Consider the following 21026-nt stretch of genomic DNA (forward strand, 5'->3'; position numbering starts at 1 on the left):
TCAATACGCTCCGTACTATTCTCTCCCTCTGCTGTCATATATCTCATTTCCATATTTAAAAGGTTTTAATTAATTAACCTTTTCTTATTACTATAGAGCTACAGGTAGGGTTTGCTTTTGGGGTTAGTTACTTGTAATTATGTATAATTTACTGTTTGTATTGTAGTAAATGTAAATGTAAACACATAACTATGTCACCTTAAAATAAAGTTATACCAAGTTTCTTTCTTCTGCAGAACACAAAAGAAGATATTTTGAAGAACGTCTGTAATCAAACAGTTGACGTTAGCCATTGACTAGTAGCCGTCCACTCTGGTTTTTAGTGGTGCTTACTGTGTGTTTCCTGCACAGGGTGTGTTAATATTTTCTTATTTATCAGATTTGTGTAAGACTGCAATTGTGTAACTTCTTTCCGTTATGTTATCTGCACATCATAGACACACCTAGACAAAACAAGAACAAGGCCTTGGACACACTTATACTCACTCATATCTGACTCTCTTACTTGTTATTATATTTCTTACTATGCCATATATGGTATACATGTTGGATTAGTTGTGTGTCAACCAGTGGCGAGGCCAGATAAGGGCCAGAGTGGCAATCTCTGTGGAATTATGGCAAAAAAGACAGGATTGCTCCTGTCTGCCTCGCTGCCTGCTGTGAGTGTGTTTGTGTGCTTCGGTGCTGTTAGCTCCGTCTTAGCCTTATATTTCTTTGTTTTGAACCATTATTTTACTACCATTTCTAGTTGTTTATACTACTACATTTTACCCAACATCTCAGATTAACCTGACATCGCTAGCTTTTGTTATTAGTACTACTAGCACAAAACGCTAGTAATTCGCTAGCCTGTTAACGCGCCACCCGTGCGCTCAGCTATTTTTATTTATTTATTTTTCTCTCGCGCGTCCGCGCCTTTGAGTTCATAAAAAGCTCAGGTGAGTAAGAATCAGTCAACAAACACGGTGAGTAATGTCTTGTCCTGTTATTGTCACTTGCACTTCATGTCACATGTTTAGTATAGCCTTCTCTGTCGACAATATAGGATTTATATGTGATAAATGTAAGGAGACAGTTAGGTTGACAGAGAAGATTTCAGAATTAGAAACACGCATCCAAACTTTAATTGAGGATAGTAAGAGTGCTAGTGCTTTAGATGTTTTGGATGCGCATAGAATAGTGAACACTTTACATGGCGTGGTTCCGGCTGAAGTAGAGCCCGTGCAGCCGGGCAAATGGGTGACAGTGAGGGATCGCTCTAGTCGCGGATCTAAAAACCACTCTTCCGTTCCGATTACCATAACAAATCGATTTGCCCCGCTCAGTGAAACACCCACTGAGAATGATTGTGCCCTAGTTATTGGCGATTCTATCACACGGAACGTGAAAATAGAGACACCAACCACCATAGTCACATGTTTGCCGGGAGCCAGAGCGCCTGACATCAAAGCAAATTTAAAAGTGCTGGCTAATGCTAATCGTAAATTCTCTAAGATCATTATTCATGTCGGCACTAATGATGTTCGACTCCGCCAGTCGGAGATCACCAAAATTAATATTAAAGAGGTGTGTGAACTTGCAAGTACGATGTCAAGGACTGTAATTTGCTCTGGCCCCCTTCCTGTTCGCAGGAGTGATGAGATAGTTAGTAGATTGTGTTCGCTTAACGGTTGGCTGTCTAGGTGGTGTCCGCTTAATAATATAGAATTCATAGACAATTGGAAAAGTTTTTGGGGCAAACCTGACCTGTTGAAAAGAGATGGTATTCATCCCTCCTGGGATGGTGCTGCTCTTCTCTCTAGTAATATGGCTCATAGTCTTAGAGCTCAAACATGACAATCTGGGGCTCAGGTCAGGAAGCAGACAGACTGGCTAAACCGACCGTCTGCTAGCGGCCTCGCGTCACCAAGGTCAGATAAATCCTATCACATAGAGCCTCTTTCACCTAGCTATCATCATATAGAGACTGTGTCTGTTCCCCGAATTTGGAAATCCAAAAAACGTTTAAACCCATCTAAGGTTAAAAATTTAATTGATGTTCAACAAATAAAAAACAGCTATATTACAGATGAGCAAATGCTAAAGCTTGGGTTGCTGAATATTCGATCGCTTACTTCAAAAGCACTCGTTGTTAACGATATGATTTCAGATAATAACCTAGATGTGCTGTGTTTGACAGAAACCTGGCTAAAACCAAACGATTACATTACTTTAAATGAATCAACCCCGCAAGATTACTGTTATAAACATGAGCCTCGTCCGAAACGCAAAGGGGGTGGTGTTGCTGTAATTTATAGTAATAGTTTCAAAACCACTAAGAAATCAAGTTTTAAATATAATTCTTTTGAAGCATTGGTGCTTAATGTAAAAATATATAGTGTAAACGATAAATCACGTTTGAGATTTGTGCTGGCTACTGTATACAGGCCACCAGGGCACCATACAGACTTTATCAAAGAATTTGCGGACTTTCTATCAGAATTAATATTGACTGCAGATAAAGTACTAATTGTTGGTGATTTTAATATACACATCGATAATGAAAAAGATGCATTGGGATTGGCATTTAAAGACATTGTAAATTCAATTGGAGTTAGACAACACGTGTCAGGACCTACTCATCGTCGTAATCATACTCTAGATCTAATATTATCACACGGAATAGATGTTGATGCCGTTGAAATTCTGCAGCAGAGCGATGACATCTCAGATCATTACCTAGTCTCGTGTAATTTGCATTTAGCCAAGGCTGCAAAGCCGACTCCGTGTTTCAAATATGTGAGACCTATCACTTCTGCTACTAAAGATTGCTTTATTAATAATCTTCCTAATCAGTTTCATCATCTCAGCATCTCAGATAGCTTAGAAGAACTAGATATTACAACAGAAACGTTTAACTCTCTCTTTTCCAGCACTTTAGACACAGTTGCTCCGTTGCGCTTAAAGAAGATTAAAGAAAATAGTCCAACGCCGTGGTACAATGAGCACACTCAGGCCCTTAAGAGAGCAGCTAGAAAAATGGAGCGCAACTGGAAGAAAACAAAACTAGAGGTATTTCGCATTTCATGGAAGGAGAGCTCTATTGCTTACAGAGAGGCTTTAAAAGCTGCTAGATCTGCTTATTTTTCAACCCTATTAGAAGAAAATAAACATAATCCTAGGTATTTATTTGAAACGGTGGCTAAACTAACGAAAAATAAAGCTTCAAGCCCAGAAGTTTCCAAGCAACACAGCAGTAATGACTTTATGAACTTCTTCAATTATAAGATTGATAATATCAGGGACAAAATTATAACTATGCAACCGTCTACTACAGTATCGCATCAGGCAGTGCATTGTAGTCTCCCTGAGGAAAAATTTGATTCATTCGTTGCTATAGGAGAGGAAGAATTTACTAAACTCATTAAATCATCTAAATCTACAACATGTATGTTAGACCCTATACCGACTAAGCTACTGAAAGAAATACTTCCAGAGGTCATAGATCCTCTTCTTAATATCATTAATTCGTCTTTGTCTCTAGGATACGTACCAAAAAACTTTAAGCTGGCTATGATTAAACCGCTTGTTAAAAAAACGCAACTTGATCCTACAGAATTAGTCAATTACAGGCCGATCTCGAATCTACCTTTTCTGTCAAAGATATTAGAAAAGGCAGTATCCTCACAACTGTGTTCCTTTCTTGAAAGAAATGATATCTGCGAGGATTTCCAGTCAGGATTTAGACCGTACCATAGTACCGAGACAGCTCTCGTTAGAGTCACAAATGATTTGCTCTTATCATCCGATCGTGGTTGTATCTCTCTATTAGTGTTACTCGATCTTAGTGCTGCATTTGACACCATTGACCACAACGTTCTTTTAAATAGATTAGAACATTATGTTGGCATTACGGGAATTGCACTAGCATGGTTTAAATCATACTTATCTGACCGTTATCAGTTTGTAGCAGTAAATGATGAGATGTCTCATCGATCACAAGTTCAGTATGGCGTACCACAAGGCTCAGTACTAGGACCGTTGCTGTTCACTCTGTACATGCTACCCTTAGGAGATATCATTAGGAAACATGGCATTAGCTTTCACTGTTATGCCGATGATACTCAGCTCTATATTTCTTCAAAACCTAACGAAACTTATCAATTTACAAAATTAACGGAATGCATAGCGGATATAAAAAATTGGATGACTTGTAATTTCCTACTTCTAAATTCTGAAAAAACAGAGTTTCTAATTATTGGACAAAAAACTTCCTCACGTAATAATCTAGAATACTGTCTAACACTCGATGGCTGCTCTGTTAAGTCTTCGTCGTCGGTTAGGAACCTGGGTGTGCTCTTTGATACCAATCTTTCATTTGAAAGTCACGTGTCTAGTATCTGTAAAACTGCATTTTTCCATCTTAAAAATATATCTAAATTACGCCATATGCTCTCATTGACAAATGCGGAACAATTAGTTCATGCGTTCATGACCTCAAGGCTAGATTATTGTAATGCTCTACTGGGTGGTTGTCCTGCACGCTTAATAAACAAACTACAGCTGGTTCAAAACGCAGCAGCTCGAGTTCTTACCAGAACCAGGAAGTATGACCATATTAGCCCGGTTCTGTCAAAACTGCATTGGCTCCCTATTAAACATCGCATCAATTTTAAAATATTGCTGATCACTTACAAAGCACTAAATGGTTTAGCTCCGCAGTACTTGAGCGAGCTCTTAACGCATTATAGTCCGTCACGTCTATTGCGATCTCAAAATTCCGGCCAGTTGATAATACCTAGAATATCAAAATCGACTGCTGGCGGTAGATCCTTTTCCTATTTAGCACCAAAACTCTGGAACAGTCTTCCTACCATTGTCCGGGAAGCAGACACACTCTGTCAGTTCAAAGCCAGATTAAAGACACATCTCTTTGACCTAGCTTTCACATAATACATTATAGACTTCTATAATTTAATGTTAGGCTGCATAGATTAGGTCAGCCGGAACCGGGAACACTTCCCAAAAATCCTGAGGTACTCGTTACATCATGAGAAGAATGGCATCTACGCTAATTTTAGTGTCTGTGTTTATCCCGAGGTTTTCCTGCAGCCTGCCGGATCCAGGCCGTATCCAGATCTGACGAAAGACCTTCGCCTGGACCGATGACAACGCAGTGCTGAAGTGCCAACTAGTCTCTCCCTATGGAGGATCCCACTACCACTCTACAGATAAGGCGTTGTCGGGAAAATCCGTTTCGCGTTCCTACCCCAAAGCAACAAAATAAAATACAATTCTTTATCAAAATTTATAGGGAAAGACAAGTACTTTGTTTAGGCTTGGCTTGTAGGGAATTCCAAACCTGCATATATTCAAACGCACATAACTATAGAACTCACTCTAAATGCTCATGTGAACGCCATCAGCGTTTCTCACAGGTTCGCGTTTAAAGTCTGTGTAGAGGGAATGGTGTCGTCTTAGCGGCCCCTAATTTAATAACAAATGATCATTGCGACGGAAGCAAATCAATCAAAACTAACTTTAGATGGAAATAACTTAACTCTGCTGTAAAGCCGAAAGAATCTCTGTTAACTTAAATTATACGCTTATCTCTGTAAAGCTGCTTTGAAACAATCTACATTGTTAAAAGCGCTATATAAATGAAGATGAATCAAAGGTTTCAGAATGGTCTGGAAATTACTGCAAAATAATCATATCTGTTGTGTGTATAATTTTTTTAACGTGTTTTATTACAAATACATATAACATAATGTTTTTATTTTATCTCTATGAATGCTGCGTGTGTCATGGTCCATGATTCACACTGATAATACTGTGTTGTTTGTTTAATTTTTTGATTAATTATTTATTCTACCCTTTTTAGTCAACAGTTCTTAAAGGAGCCTTTTTCTCAGGTTGAAAATTTTTAAATTCTAAAGAATTTTTTTTTTCCACTATAAAATGTTTTCCACTATGCCTGTTTTGGAATAGAAGGTTTCCATCAATGTCAATAAATAACCTTTTTTTTTAAGAGTGTAGCGCTACTGTTGACAAGAGAGATCAGGCAAACCAGATTTGTATTTGATAATGACATTAAAGGAACAATCCTACTTTTTGGGATGTTAGCTTATTCACAGTCTCCACCAGAGTTAGATAAGTCCACACACACCCTTTTCATCTCCGTGCGTGCCGTAACTCTGTCTGACGCACCCACCGCTAGCCTAGCCTAGCTTAGCACAAAGACGGGAGGTAAACGGCTCCAGCTAGCATACGGCTCCCAATAAGTGACAAAATAACGCCAACATTTTCCTATTTAAATGTTGTGATTTGTATACCCTTACGAAAAAGAAGTTTATTCAAGTGTGCTATTAGTATACTTCTTTTAAACTTAAAATTAGAAAGTATACTTTCAGTCTACTTTTTATATACTTCTCAGAAATATACTTCATGTACTTCTCAGAAAAATACTTCAAATTGCACTTAAGTATACTTGACTTATACTGACAGGAAAGTCTATTTGGCCAATACTTGTTGATCGAGATATACTTAAAAGTATAATTAAGTATTCTAAGTATTCTTGGCTTGTACTTGTGTTTACTATTTTGAATGAGTAGCTTATTAAATGTGTTTTTTAAAACATAATATTACACATCGTCTTATAAACTAACATGTTCAGCTCTATATAGTAACAAACTTTCAGGTGGAATAGCTTATAGAGTAAATAAAACAAGCATGGAAAATAAGTTTATTCAAGTGTTCTATTAGTATACTTCTTTTCAACTAAAAAGAAGAAAGCATACTTTCAGTCTACATTTTATATACTTCCCAAAAATATACTTAATTACACTTAAGTGTACTTGACTTTTACTGAGAGAAAAGTCCAAGTATATTTGGCCTATGCTTGTACTCAATCTTTTGATCGAGTAAATCAAACTTAAAAGTTTAATTATTCAAAGTATACTTGGCTTGTAGTTGTGTTAACTCTTTTGATCGAGTAGCCTATTAAATATACTTTTTTTTTACATCATTTTTCATACACAGTCTTATGAAACTTTGTTTGAAAATATTGATTAAAATATTGATATAAAACAAATATGTTTCTAATTCTGCGTATCTGAATTTTTGTGTAGGCTAGTCCACTGGAGTACATAGGAATTTACTTTATTTCAACTTTCCCCCCCCATTGACTGAATTTTCCAGCTATCCATGTTTTCACTGGTATACGGTAGGATGCGCTATAACACATCTTCTAGTACAGAATCTCCGGATCAAAACACAAGAGAAGAAGAAGCTGAAACAAGTTATAGAAGATTGCTCACTCAAATGTAAAATAACGTGATCATCAAACATTAAACAGCTTGTAAATCAAAACTGCTTAATGTTTCCAAATGTAATGAAGTATATGCCTAACCCATGAAGAGAAAACGACTGAAGCTTTAGGGGTGTTGGACTCGATCTACTCCATCTCTGTTTGATCATCGTTCTGAATCTGATCAAGGCATAGTCTTTGACAAAAATGTGATTTCCTCAACTATTTTGTTTAAAGGGGGGGGTGAATTGCTGTTTCATGCATACTGAGTTTTTTACACTGTTAAAGAGTTGGATTCCCATGCTAAACATGGACAAAGTTTCAAAAGTTAAGTTGTACGTTTGAAGGAGTATTTTTGTTCCAAAAATACTCCTTCCGGTTTGTCACAAGTTTCGGAAAGTTTTTTTCGAGTATGGCTCTGTCTTACGTAAGATAGAGCGGAATTTCCTTATATGGGTCCTAAGGGCACTTCTCCGCGGCCGCGCGCGCACTCGCAGACCAGAGAGAGAAGAGAGCGAAAGCAGTACGTTACCTCAAAGCGCTCTGCTCGGCTTTAGGGAAGTCAATGTCACCAAAGAAGTGGGTTTTTGGTTGGCAGGGCAAGACAACCCTGCACAGATTCCCAAAGAACCCAGCGTTAAGGGACCCGTGGATGGAGTTTGTTTTTTCGAAGCATCAACGGAGGTTGTGCACGACTCTTTGTTCCCTGCATTTCGACGATGATTGTTTTATAAACAAAGCCCAGATCGACTTATTTGCAGATCGTCTAATGCTTAAGGATCGAGCAGTCACGGTGAGTAAACTACTTCAAATGTCTCTCTGTGTTGTTGTTAGATCAGTTAGCACAGCTATAGCACACCGCCCACACGGCCCGCCCCCAGCCGCTCGGTTTTTTCCGGAAAGACTCGGTACAGCCAATCTTTAACTTATAAATATAATAAAACTAAAGACGTTTTGGAGATATGAAGGATGCAATACTACTCTATAGGTACTCAAGATTAACAGGAGATTGAGTGAAAATGAGCATTTCACCCCCCCCCCCTTTAAAATGTTGCCTTTCTTTATGAAACTTACCAACATTCAAGTGTTTATAAAAAAGGGTGCATGAAGCTAATAAAATGTTTATAAAATTAAAGTAGAGTTAAAGGTATTTTTCAAGTATAAAAAATAACATTTGAAAATAGTAGTATAGGGGCCTACTGCAACTGCAAAAAATGTATATAAATAGTAAACTATAAGTATGATGTTAAGTTCACTTAAAGAAAACTAGTAGTTTACTGAGAGTACATTAAAAGAAAACTTGTAGTATAAAACTACTAAACCAGTAGTTTTCTGAGAGTATACTTCAAAGTTGCTACAAGTATTAAAATATTAAACTACTAGTATACTCATAAGTTCACTTGCAGTACAAATGAGAAACATAATTATGAACTAGTTGTGCACTTAAAGTTTACTACTGTTACAGTTATAGTACACTTAAACATATACTTTTATATACTTCAAGTGGGCCAATTTAGTCCCAAGCGGTATTAAAATAGTACACTTACAAGTTTACTACTAGTACATATTGACATTAGTATACTTACTACATAAAGTATACTTAAAAATATACTTGAACATTACTCAAGTATATTTCATAAAATGAACTTGAAGTGTACTTTTTTTTCGTAAGGGCAAGCAGCGTGCTACTCCATACTTCTCCCCTTTTGATCCACAACCACCTTGAGGCTTTTTCGGCGGCCTCACTGATGTTTTTAGTGGCTCTTCTTTCACGCAACCCTCTGATGCCAAGGAGCCTGAATGCCCGATGCAGATTGACTTAGAAAGCCCCTGCAGCCGACTTCTATTGGCTCACAGCGGGTCCTCCATCCCCTCCCTCTGCATGCCTCAACCAGCTCAAGATATTTGGCCTTCTTCCTTTCGTAAGCCTCCTCCATCCTGTCCTCCCAGGGGACAGTAAGCTCCACTACCACTTCAAGTTCATGTCATGAATTATACTTGAGTAATTTTCAAGTATATTTTTAAGTATACTTTATGTAGTAAGTATACTAATGTCAACATGTACTAGTAGTAAACTTCTAAGTGTAGGCTACTATTTTAATACCGCTTGGGACCAAATTGGCCCACTTGAAGTATATAAAAGTATATGTTTAAGTGTTCTATAAGTGTAACAGTAGTAAACTTTAAGTGCACAATTAGTTCATAATTATGTTTCTCATTAGTACTGCAAGTGAACTTATGAGTATACTAGTAGTTTACTATTTTAATACTTGTAGCAACTTTGAAGTGTACTCTCAGTAAACTACTAGTTTAGTAGTTTTATACTACAAGTTTTCTTTTAATGTACTCTCAGTAAACTACTAGTTTTCTTTAAGTGAACTTAACATCATACTTATAGTTTACCATTTATATATTATTTTTGCTCTTTTAGTGTACTCTCAGTAAACTACTAGTTTAGTAGTTTTATACTACAAGTTTTCTTTAAAGGACAAGTTCGGTATTTTACACTTAAAGCCCTGTTTACAGATCGTTTCTGATGAAATAGAACGGTTGAGATAAAAATGTGGACAGATGCTGCTGTCCCGAGAATTTTAGGTTTATTTCGCTTTCCCCCCCACCTACACAATGGCAGCCTATGGGCACTGGAACAATCCTTCATAAAACGCATTAAACTTTCGTTTACAAAGACGTGAAACTCACCGAGTGGTCAGGGGTGTTCACTGATATGCTCACAAAAAAATCGCTGAAAAAGATGCTTTCCAACAGGTGTTTTACCATTCGTTGTAAAACGGTGGACCTATTTTTCCAAACGTCTCACACCCGTAGATTCTTCCGTTGAGAGCTTGAATAATAAACACTCCAGCCCAGTTGGTGGCGATAATGCACCTTTGCCAATTACAAGCAAACCACTGGCATTTCATTGAATACACAGAAGAAGCAGAAGAAGAAGCGGCGGAGTAATACCGTACCGCACACAGCTCGTCCAATTCAAGTCAATGGAGGAGACAAAAACTACGATAAAACCTGTTGGAAAGCATCTTTTGCAGCGATTTTTGTGTGAGCATATCAGTGAACACCCCTGACCACTCGGTGAGTTTCACGTCTTTGTAATCGAAAGTTTAATGCGTTTTAGGAAGGATTGTTCCAGTGCCCATAGGCTGCCATTGTGTAGGTGGGGGGGAGAAGCGAAATAAACCTAAAATTCTCGGGACAGCAGCATGTGTCCACATTTTTATCTCAACCGTTCTATTTCATCAGAAACGATCTGTAAACAGGGCTTTAAGTGTAAAATACCGAACTTGTCCTTTAAGTGAACTTAACATCATACTTATAGTTTACTATTTATATACAATTTTTGCAGTTGCAGTAGGCCCCTATACTACTATGTTCAAATGTTATTTTTTATACTTGAAAAATACCTTTAACTCTACTTTAATTTTAAAAACATTTTATTAGCTTCATACATCCTTTGTATCAACACTTGAATGTTGGTAAGTTTCATAAAGAAAGGCAACATTTTAAACAAAATAGTTGAGAAAATCTCATTTTTGTCAAAGACTATGCCTTGATCAGATTCAGAACGATGATCAAACACAGATGGAGTAAATCGAGTCACCCCAAAGCTTCAGTCGTTTTCTCTTCATGGGTTAGGCATATACTTCGTTACATTTGGAAACATTAAGCAGTTTTGATTTACAAGCTGTTTAATGTTTGATGACCACGTTATTTTACATTTGAGTGAGCAATCTTCTATCACTTGTTTCAGCTTCTTCTCCTGTGTTTTGATCCGGAGATTCTGTACTAGAAGATGTGTCATAGCGCATCCTACCGTATACCAGTGAAAACATGGATAGCTGGAAAATTCAGTCAATGGGGGGGAAAAGTTGAATTAAAGTAAATTCCTATGTACTCCAGTGGACTAGCCTACACAAAAATTCAGATACGCAGAATTAGAAACATTTGTTTTATATCAATATTTTAATCAATATTTTCAAACAAAGTTTCATAAGACTGTATATGAAAAACAATGTTAAAATAGTATATTAAATAGGCTACTCGATCAAAAGAGTTAACACAACTACAAGCCAAGTGTACTTTTAAATTTTAAGTTTGATTTACTCGATCAAAAGATTGAGTACAAGCATAGGCCAAATATACTTGGACTTTTCTCTCAGTTAAAGTCAAGTACACTTAAGTTTAATTAAGTATATTTTTGAGAAGTATATAAAATGTAGACTGAAAGTATGCTTTCTTCTTTTTAGTTGAAAAGAAGTATACTAATAGAACACTTGAATAAACTTATTTTCCATGCTTATTTTATTTACTCTATAAGCTATTCCACCCGAAAGTTTGTTACTATATAGAGCTGAACATGTTAGTTTATAAGACGATGTGTAATATTATGTTTTTTAAAAAAGTATTTAATAAGCTACTCAATCAAAATAGTAAACACAAGTACAAGCCAAGAATACTTAGAATACTTAATTATACTTTTAAGTATATCTCGATCAACAAGTATTGGCCAAATAGACTTAGACTTTTCTGTCAGTATAAGTCAAGTATACTTAAGAGGAATTTTAAGTATATTTCTGAGAAGTACATGAAGTATATTTCTGAGAAGTATATAAAAAGTAGACTGAAAGTATACTTTCTTATTTTTTAGTTTAAAAGAAGTATACTAATATCACACTTGAATAAGCTTCTTTTTCGTAAGGGTGGACACAAACTGGGGCCTGATCAACCCCGGTTGGGTCGCCCAGGTGAGGGTGTCTGAAGATCAAAGACCCGAAACACCCTATGACCCTGGGTCCTTCACTGAAGATGTGTCCAAGCTGCACCTTAAGGTGTTTCAAAATCTGACACAGCTGGGACTCCAGTCCTGCACATACCTGATTATTCTATACATGTTGCTGATGCTTTTTTGTTGTAATTATTATTTCTTCAGGAATCGTTGTCTTTTTATTTTTGACAAATAAATTCCTATTTGTAAAGATATTGGAAAAAAATAATATCTTTCTTTATGCTGTAATACACAGTCAGTAAAATGAAAGATCTAATTTTTTATCATCCTAAAATGTGTTGCGGTCCCTGGTCTAGATCAGGCTGTAACATAAATGACAAAACAATAGTTACCCATTTTTCTTTTTGTGTTCTTTGGTTTATTTTCATAGCAATATTCTTTCAATTTTAACAAAAAAAAAAAAAAAAAAGGAAAAAAGAAAAGAAACGACAACAAAAAAATATTTGGCAGCAAAATTTTCAGGGGTGAGCTAATGCCAAAACAATAAACAAACAGAAACTAACTTTCACACACAAAAAACTAACTTCCCTACAAACCAAATAAAAGAAACAACATACAATGACATATCTCCTTATTTAACCAATAAACAGGAGAAAAAGTTATGGACTTTAGGCCTACAAAAGCTTCTCCCCCCTCGGATTCTCAAATAATTAAGAAGGAATACAGATATGATCAACGGGACACTGATGTTTTCACATAATGGGCAAACTGTGTCAAAAGTGTGTAACAGCACTCAGTTAAACACAAAGAAGAGCACAGAAATCACCATCTATCACACAGCACAGCAACAGTCAGTCAAGAGCAATGAAAGAGACAGAGAGCTTCATCCAGAGGAATTTACAGTCCGGGTCTCTTCTCTAGTCCAACAACCAACAGCCTTGCATTACGTCCAGGACCAATCCTAAAGGAGGAAGACGAGACCGCAGAAACAACAACAGAACCAACACAGCTGCATTCTGACACGGACATAACAAAATAAATACTGATTTATGTGAGAAACCATTCAAACTTTAAAGATAAGTTCATCATTTATGCATTTCTGCCTGTTGTTAGTGTTTTTTAGTGTTATGTATTGTCAGTGTTATGGTGGAACAAGCTTATTTTGTACGGTGACGCATTGCTGCCACATACATATTATTTTTTCCCCCCAGTTATGTCGTAATAACGAGATCTTATGTCGTTTTAACATCTTTTCTCGTAATAACGAGATCTTATGTCGTTAAAACGACATCTTTTCTCGTAATAACGAGATCTTATGTCGTTAAAACGACATCTTTTTCTCGTAATAACGAGATCTTATGTCGTTAAAACGACATCTTTTTCTCGTAATAACGAGATGTTATGTCGTTAAAACGACATCTTTTTTTGCCCTTATAAGGACATGTGTAGTCATGTACAAAATATGCCTTTATCCACATAAAATTGACGCCTTTATCACACGTTCAAAAAGCTTAAGCATAGTTGCAGCCCCCAATCATGCTAAATCAATGAGGCCCTTTTTTGAAAATATATTTTATATAGGCTTTTTTATATTTTATATGTTTTTTTTTTAATATGATATATTATATAGGCCTAATAAGATGTATTTGTATCTTCATCTTCATTACATAGAGATATAATTAAACAAAAAGTAGTCAAAACACATCTAACAGAACATAGCCTAAGTTGTTTATTTTTTTACAACAGTGTTCTTATTTTGTTTAATTAACGAAATGTCAATCTTCGTCTTTATAACAGAAGATACAATAGGCTACAATACAAAAATCTTCAAGATGTATAACGGATTGTCACCTTATAAACAGTCCTTTTTTAATGGAATAATACACCCTTAGGCCTATAATAAAGAAAAAGCTTCAGTGATAAAGAATATGTTGTCCTTCCATAGAAACCCTTTATTATAAAGAAAATAGGTGGCTCTTAACGTGTCTTTCTATGGGAGGATGGCATTGCGGTGCACAGCAAATATTCAATGCATTCAATGCAAATATTCAATGGTAGGCCCATTCAATGCAAAGCAAAAATGAAAAATACATGTAGCCAATAAAATGAACAAATTATTGTGGCATTAATTAGCCCATAAACAATATTTTTTTTAAAGCCTAAACGAATTTGTTTAAAGAAAAACACCAGCGTTGGGCGTTTATCTGTACTATAGGCTAAGTGTTTCAGCCGCCCTTTTCAAACTGGCGCAATATCCGTCTGGCATGGCCGCTCGCTCTAACATTAACCTAGATAAATGTTTGCTATTATGAAGCGCATAATAGTGTTTGTGCGGAGTGTGGAGCGCGCACTATGACATGGATGGAGGCGCCAGTGCCATCACTCGCATTTTCCCATCAACAGTGGAAACAACTTAAAATACTCCATTTCTGGTCATACAGAAAATAATAATACATCAGTCGCAACTACTTTTATTTGTGTAAACTCACAACAACAAGAAAACGGTGTGCTTTTGTAAAATAAAAGAAAACGAACAGGGCGCGCTTTCATGATCTCTGTGAATTGGAGCGCGCCTCAAAAATGAACTGGAAAACAATAGACATCTTTGTCTCATGTCTCATGTCACAGACATGAGAAATATAACTATAAAGTTTATACAAAAAAATGTCCACCAACGAAAAAAAAATCCAATCGAAAGCATATACGGTATACCATCTGATTAATCCTGTCCGTATGAAAGGCTCATACATTACAGCGGAGATGTATGGAGATATGTATGCAGGCAGCCTACACTGATTTAGAAAAGACTAGTTCATTAATAAACAATTAAAATGCTTCGTTATTTTTTTTATTTTTTTCAGATACATTTATCATATCATTAGCATACTTTTGCCGGCGCTTTGCGGCAAGTTTTATGCATGCGCTTGAGCGCGGAATATAGCGTACATGCAAACCAGCATTAAATATAAACGTGCGATTAGTCCTAATTGCTTAAATGAATGACTACTAGTCTAGAAAAATCCTTTAGTCTATGGCAACTCTAATCAATAGCCTACATTTAATATCTGACATTATTTCATTAGTAATTATCCAGCTCTTCACATTTAATTAGTTGAGTTAGCATAATTAATGAACTAATAAAATAATAAAATACAATTTAAATTAAGATACTAATCATATATTTATATATTTCATTGCTTATTCCACTACACAAAGGACTGTTTATAAGGTGACAATCCGTGAAGATTGTAGGCTGTATCTAGAAGATTTTTGTATTGTATTGTATCTTCTGTTATAAAGACGAAGATTGACATTTCATTAATTAAACAAAATAAGAACACAATGTTGTAAAATTTTCTGTTAGATGTGTTTTGACTACTTTTTGGTTAATTATATCTCTAGGTAATGAATGAAGATATAGCATGTTAACAAAAATAAATCTTATATATAATATATTATATATATAAAAAAAACTTATAGGCCTATTTAAAATATATTTTCAAAAAAGGGCCTTATTGATTAATTTTGCATGATTGGGGGCTGCTACTATTTGCTTAAGCTTTTTGAACGTGTGATAAAGGCGTCAATTTTATGTGGATAAATGCATATTTTGTACATGACTACACATGTCCTTATAAGGGCAAAAAAAATGTCGTTTTAACGACATAACATCTCGTTATTACGAGAAAAAGATGTCGTTTTAACGACATAAGATCTCGTTATTACGAGAAAAAGATGTAGTTTTAACAACATAAGATCTCGTTATTACGAGAAAAAGATGTCGTTTTAACGACATAAGATCTCGTTATTACGAGAAAAGATGTCGTTAAAACGACATAAGATCTCGTTATTACGACATAATTGAGGGGAAAAAATAATATTTATGTGGCAGCAATGCGTCACCGTAATTTTGAGACATACACTCACCTAAAGGATGATTAGGAACACCATACTAAGACTGTGTTGGACCCCCTTTCGCCTCCAGAACTGCCTTAATTCTACGTGGCATTGATTCAACAAGGTGCTGAAAGCATTCTTTAGAAATGTTGGCCCATATTGTTAGGATGGCATCTTGCAGTTGATGGAGATTTGTGGGATGCACATCCAGGGCACGAAGCTCCCGTTCCACCACATCCCAAAGATGCTCTATTGGGTTGAGATCTGGTGACTGTGGGGGCCATTTTAGTACAGTGAACTCATTGTCATGTTCAAGAAACCAATTTGAAATGATTCAAGCTTTGTGACATGGTGCATTATCCTGCTGGAAGTAGCCATCAGAGGATGGGTACATGGTGGTCATAAAGGGATGGACATGGTCAGAAACAATGCTCAGGTAGGCCGTGGCATTTAAACGATGCCCAATTGGCACTAAGGGGCCTAAAGTGTGCCAAGAAAACATCCCCCACACCATTACACCACCACCACCAGCCTGCACAGTGGTAACAAGGTATGATGGATCCATGTTCTCATTCTGTTTATGCCAAATTCTGACTCACCATCTGAACGTCTCAACAGAAATCGAGACTCATCAGACCAGGCAACATTTTTCCAGTCTTCAACTGTCCAATTTTGGTGAGCTTGTGCAAATTGTAGCCTCTTTTTCCTATTTGTAGTGGAGATGAGTGGTACCCAGTGGGGTCTTCTGCTGTTGTAGCCCATCCGCCTCAAGGTTGTGCGTGTTGTGGCTTCACAAATGCTTTGCTGCATACCTCAGTTGTAACGAGTGGTTATTTCAGTCAAAGTTGCTCTTCTATCAGCTTGAATCAGTCGGCCCATTCACCTCTGACCTCTAGCATCAACAAGCCATTTTCACCCACAGGACTGCCGCATACTGGATGTTTTTCCCTTTTCACACCATTCTTTGTAAACCCTAGAAATGGTTGTGCGTGAAAATCCCAGTAACTGAGCAGATTGTGAAATACTCAGACCGGCCCGTCTGGCACCAACAACCATGCCACGCTCAAAATTGCTTAAATCACCTTTCTTTCCCATTCTGACATTCAGTTTGGAGTTTAGGAGATTGTCTTGATCAGGACCACACCACTAAATGCATTGAAGCAACTGCCATGTGATTGGTTGATTAGATAATTGCATTAATGAGAAATTGGAACAGGTGTTCCTAATAATCCTTTAGGTGAGTTTATATGAAGTGTTTTGTTGGTCTGAGTGAGTTTTGGAGGTGAGATGAACTGTTTGGCCAAGATTCATGTTGCTAATGCAGACTGTATGAAGAGTTTTTAAAAAGTGGCTTCAGTATTGAAAAATGCTTTTTAAATAAACTAATAAAAATCAATAATAACATCTAAGCCTCGTCATTTTCACCACCTTTATTATGTTAAAACTTATAAGTATTGGAGAGATGTGCAATGATTGGTGGGTAAGTTTTCCTCTCCAGTTCCTGTGAAGTGATGTATGGATGTTCCCGTATTCCCTGAGCTGTTTGCAGGGCCTTCACACGGGTCTTGTTCACTCCCTTCAGATTGAAACATCACTTTAGATGGTTATGGCCAGTATATTAATTACATGTATTTGAAATACGCATTTAATTACTTTGGAGTATTTTGTAATTTGTATTTTCATTAAATAATATATTAAAGGGTTAGTTCACCCAAAAATGAAAATTCTGTCAGTAATTACTCACCCTCATGTTGTTCCAACCCCGTAAGACCTTCGTTCATCTTTGGAACACAAATTAAGATATTTTTGATTAAATCTGAGAGCTGGATCTCTCCTCCATAGGCTTCTAAGTGATTGAAACTTGCTGGCCCAGAAAAGTTATTAAAGAGATCGTTAATATAGTCCAAGTGACTACAGTGGCTCAATCTTAAGTTTATCAAGCGACGAGAATACTTTTTGTGCGCAAAAAAACAAACAAAAATAACGACTTTATTCCACTATTCATTTCCTTCTCTCTGGGCCTCGAGTGAGTTCACGTAGTGTTTTAGCGCAGCGCGTCTGTGTTGCACGTCACCATGTAGGCTCACTATTGGCCGACGCTGGTCATGTGTGTGATGCGTGTAGTACAACACAGAAGCGCTACGCAAAAACACTACGTGAACCAACTAGAGGCCCAGAGAGAAGGAAATGAATAGTGGAATAAAGTCGTTATTTTTGTTGTTTTTTGCGCACAAAAAGTATTCTCGTCACTTGATAAACTTAAGATTGAGCCACTGTAGTCACTTGGACTATATTAACGATCTCTTTAATAACTTTTCTGGGCCAGCAAGTTTCAATCACTTAGAAGCCTATGGAGGAGTGATCCAGCTCTCAGATTTAATAAAAAATATCTTAATTTGTGTTCCAAAGATGAACGAAGGTCTTACGGGGTTGGAACAACATGAGAGTGAGTAATTACTGACAGAATTTTCATTTTTGGGTGAACTAACCCTTTAATACTATCATTTCTACACTTCACAGGGCACTTATGGTCGAATGGAACGCACTTGAAATGGAATGGAATGGAATATTAACTTTTTTCCGTTAAGTTATCTGCACATCATAGACTCAAACAAAACAAGAACTAGTCCTTGGACACACTTATACACTCAACGCACATACATTTGAACATCTTGATAACTCTTGTTATATTTCTTAATATGCCCTACAAGGCAGAGGTTGATCTTGAGTATATGATTGGATGGCCTGGCCATCGTGGATGAATCTGCTTTATCTTGTGTATAAATATGACCCTTCTTTAATAAAATTGATTGTTATGGTATTACACAGTCTCGGTTTCTAACTGAAAGCTTTGAGGATGCAGATAGTCTACCTGACAAATAATCTAACAGGAGTAAAAAAAAAAAAAAAAAAACCCAGACCATTTATGATATTCTGCTCTTGATATGGTTTGGGTACCTCCTTACAATATTCACCTATTTTATTGTGTCTTTCCAAGATTTTAGGGAGAAAACAGAACAGCTTTAATATGCAACATTTATTTATGGATTAAACCATTACACATTCAGGTCATAATGAATGAGACATGAGTAGCTGACTAAAGGTCTATCAAGCTGAATCATGGTGCCATCCTGTGTTACTCCTCCTCCGGATCTTCATTCTCTGGCTCACATGGGCCTTCCTTCTGGACTAAGATTTCAGTGTCTGTTTCCCTAAAAAAGAGAGAGATTAAATTGAAGATTAAAGTTTGAAAGTGACCAACTCTAAACTGTTTTAAACCTACAGTACTTTATTTTAAAATACATGCATTTTTAAACTCACTTGACGGCAGCACACAGCATGCATTCATTGCCGTATGTTATGTCATCGGATCCACACACGGGTGAATACTCCTTTGTGCATTCGTCAGAATCGTCCTTGCAATCAGGCTTGTCACATAAAAAGAAAAAAAAATTGAGTTATTTGCACCTGTAGGAAAGCAATTCTACAGGCTTTATTTACTCACCTCTCTTTCTCCATCAGATATGGCCACTGTTTGTGTGAAGAAGGAAAAACAAGGATTAAAGTTTATCATGATATGGCAAGAGGAAATCAAATAACAGACATGCTAACTTCTTTTTTGTCCCATACAATGAAAGTCAATATGGTCTAAGTTTTTTTTTTTTTTTTTTACAAAAACAGAACTTTGGTCTTTTGTTTATGTGAACTATACTTAAATCACACTTAAAAATGTCTGTCATTTGTCTTACTTTAGCAATGGTGAATTAAGACTCTAAAGAATGTGCAAACTAAACAATCAAACTGTTCATTATGAGCTAAATTAGACTGTACTAGTGTGCATCGCAGGTCCTCATGTGGCAAATTATCAACATCCTAACATCAGTTGTTTTGTAAATTAAATCATTATATTACTCACCTAGGACGCAGAGAAGGACGATGATTCCTCGTGCAAACATTATTCACAACCTGAGAGTCAACTCACTGACGATATGATCAGTGATAAAATGATTTCCCTATTTATATCAATACTGTATATGTCCATCCCACCGATTCATCACACACACACACACACACACACACACACACACACACACACACACACACACACACACACACACACACACACAGAGGTTTACTCAACACCTTTAGTTTGAACTGCTTAACTGGGGAACTACTTTCTTCAGAGCTTCTTCAAAGAAAATGTTCTGTGCAAATGTTACACTTATTATCAAATATTTATTTATTTATTTATTTTTAAATATGATGCATAAATATCTGCAACATTTGTATGAGGCACTAATAAAATATACAAAATAGGGCCTAAAAGTATCTAAATTTTAACTTTATCATCATAAACCTCAGGGACTCCAGTATTATATGAGTTGTTTGTATTTTCTGTTCATTGAGGTTTGCAGTTTTTAGCCCTGTTGGACATGTGAGAATACTGATACCCGTACAATCGTTACTGAGGGATTTCATCACAACATTGTCATGACAGTGTGAAAATAAATGTTTGCCTTGGACTTGGATAGCACTTTTGCATCTTGCCTGACTTTATTAATTTATATTTATATTAGAATTCTTCACATAACGATTGCTAAAATCATATTTAGACATTGGCAGTTTTATAAATAATATTTTGCATAAGAAGAGATGCAGTTGAAACAGTGCAGGAAGTTCTCAAGTTCAACTCACTATTTCATTATTTCCTAAAATCACCAACAGTGTTTGATGTTCTTTAGTGATTATGATCATGAATTATCACCCTGAAGTTGAGCACCTTTGCTAAAGTAGGACAAATGAAAATGAAAAAGTGACATTCAGGCATTTTTAAGTGTGATTTAAAGTATAGTTCACAAAAATGAAATAAAAAAAAGACTAAAGCGTTTCAGACACCGGTTCACGCAGAAGCGTTCCCCATAGCGTTCTGACGCAGTGTCTCGCTCCCTGTTCTCAGGGAACATAGGATATAGTCGTAACCTGAGACGTTTTTTAATGCTGTTGTTTTCTTGTTTTTGTTTTTAAAGAAATGAATACTTTTATTCAACAAGGATGCCTTATATTGATCATAAGTGACAATAAAGAAGACATTTATAATGT

The 21026-nt window shown here is 36.3% G+C and overlaps 1 protein-coding gene across 2 annotated transcripts in view; it reads right to left on the reverse strand.

Moving 5' to 3' along the window:
• Positions 1–19921, reverse strand: part of LOC307171211 (serine protease inhibitor Kazal-type 1-like) — a 36573-nt gene extending 16652 nt beyond the window's left edge. Inside the window, exons 1-4 of one of the 2 annotated variants that reach the window (XM_079892704.1) lie at positions 19843–19921; positions 19432–19457; positions 19248–19354; positions 18949–19138 (exon numbers count right to left, since the gene is read on the reverse strand). In XM_079892704.1, coding sequence (XP_079748830.1) covers positions 19063–19138; positions 19248–19354; positions 19432–19457; positions 19843–19882 — 249 coding nt within the window. In that variant the 5' untranslated portion in view covers positions 19883–19921 and the 3' untranslated portion in view covers positions 18949–19062. Of the gene's footprint in view, positions 1–18948; positions 19139–19247; positions 19355–19431; positions 19458–19842 lie in introns of those variants that run through there. The other variant, XM_079892702.1, reaches the window with a different exon arrangement.
• Between the last annotated feature and the right edge of the window lie 1105 nt (positions 19922–21026).

The sequence above is a fragment of the Squalius cephalus genome, assembly GCF_949319135.1.
Source record: "Squalius cephalus genome assembly, chromosome: 14".
NCBI lineage: Eukaryota > Metazoa > Chordata > Actinopteri > Cypriniformes > Leuciscidae > Squalius > Squalius cephalus.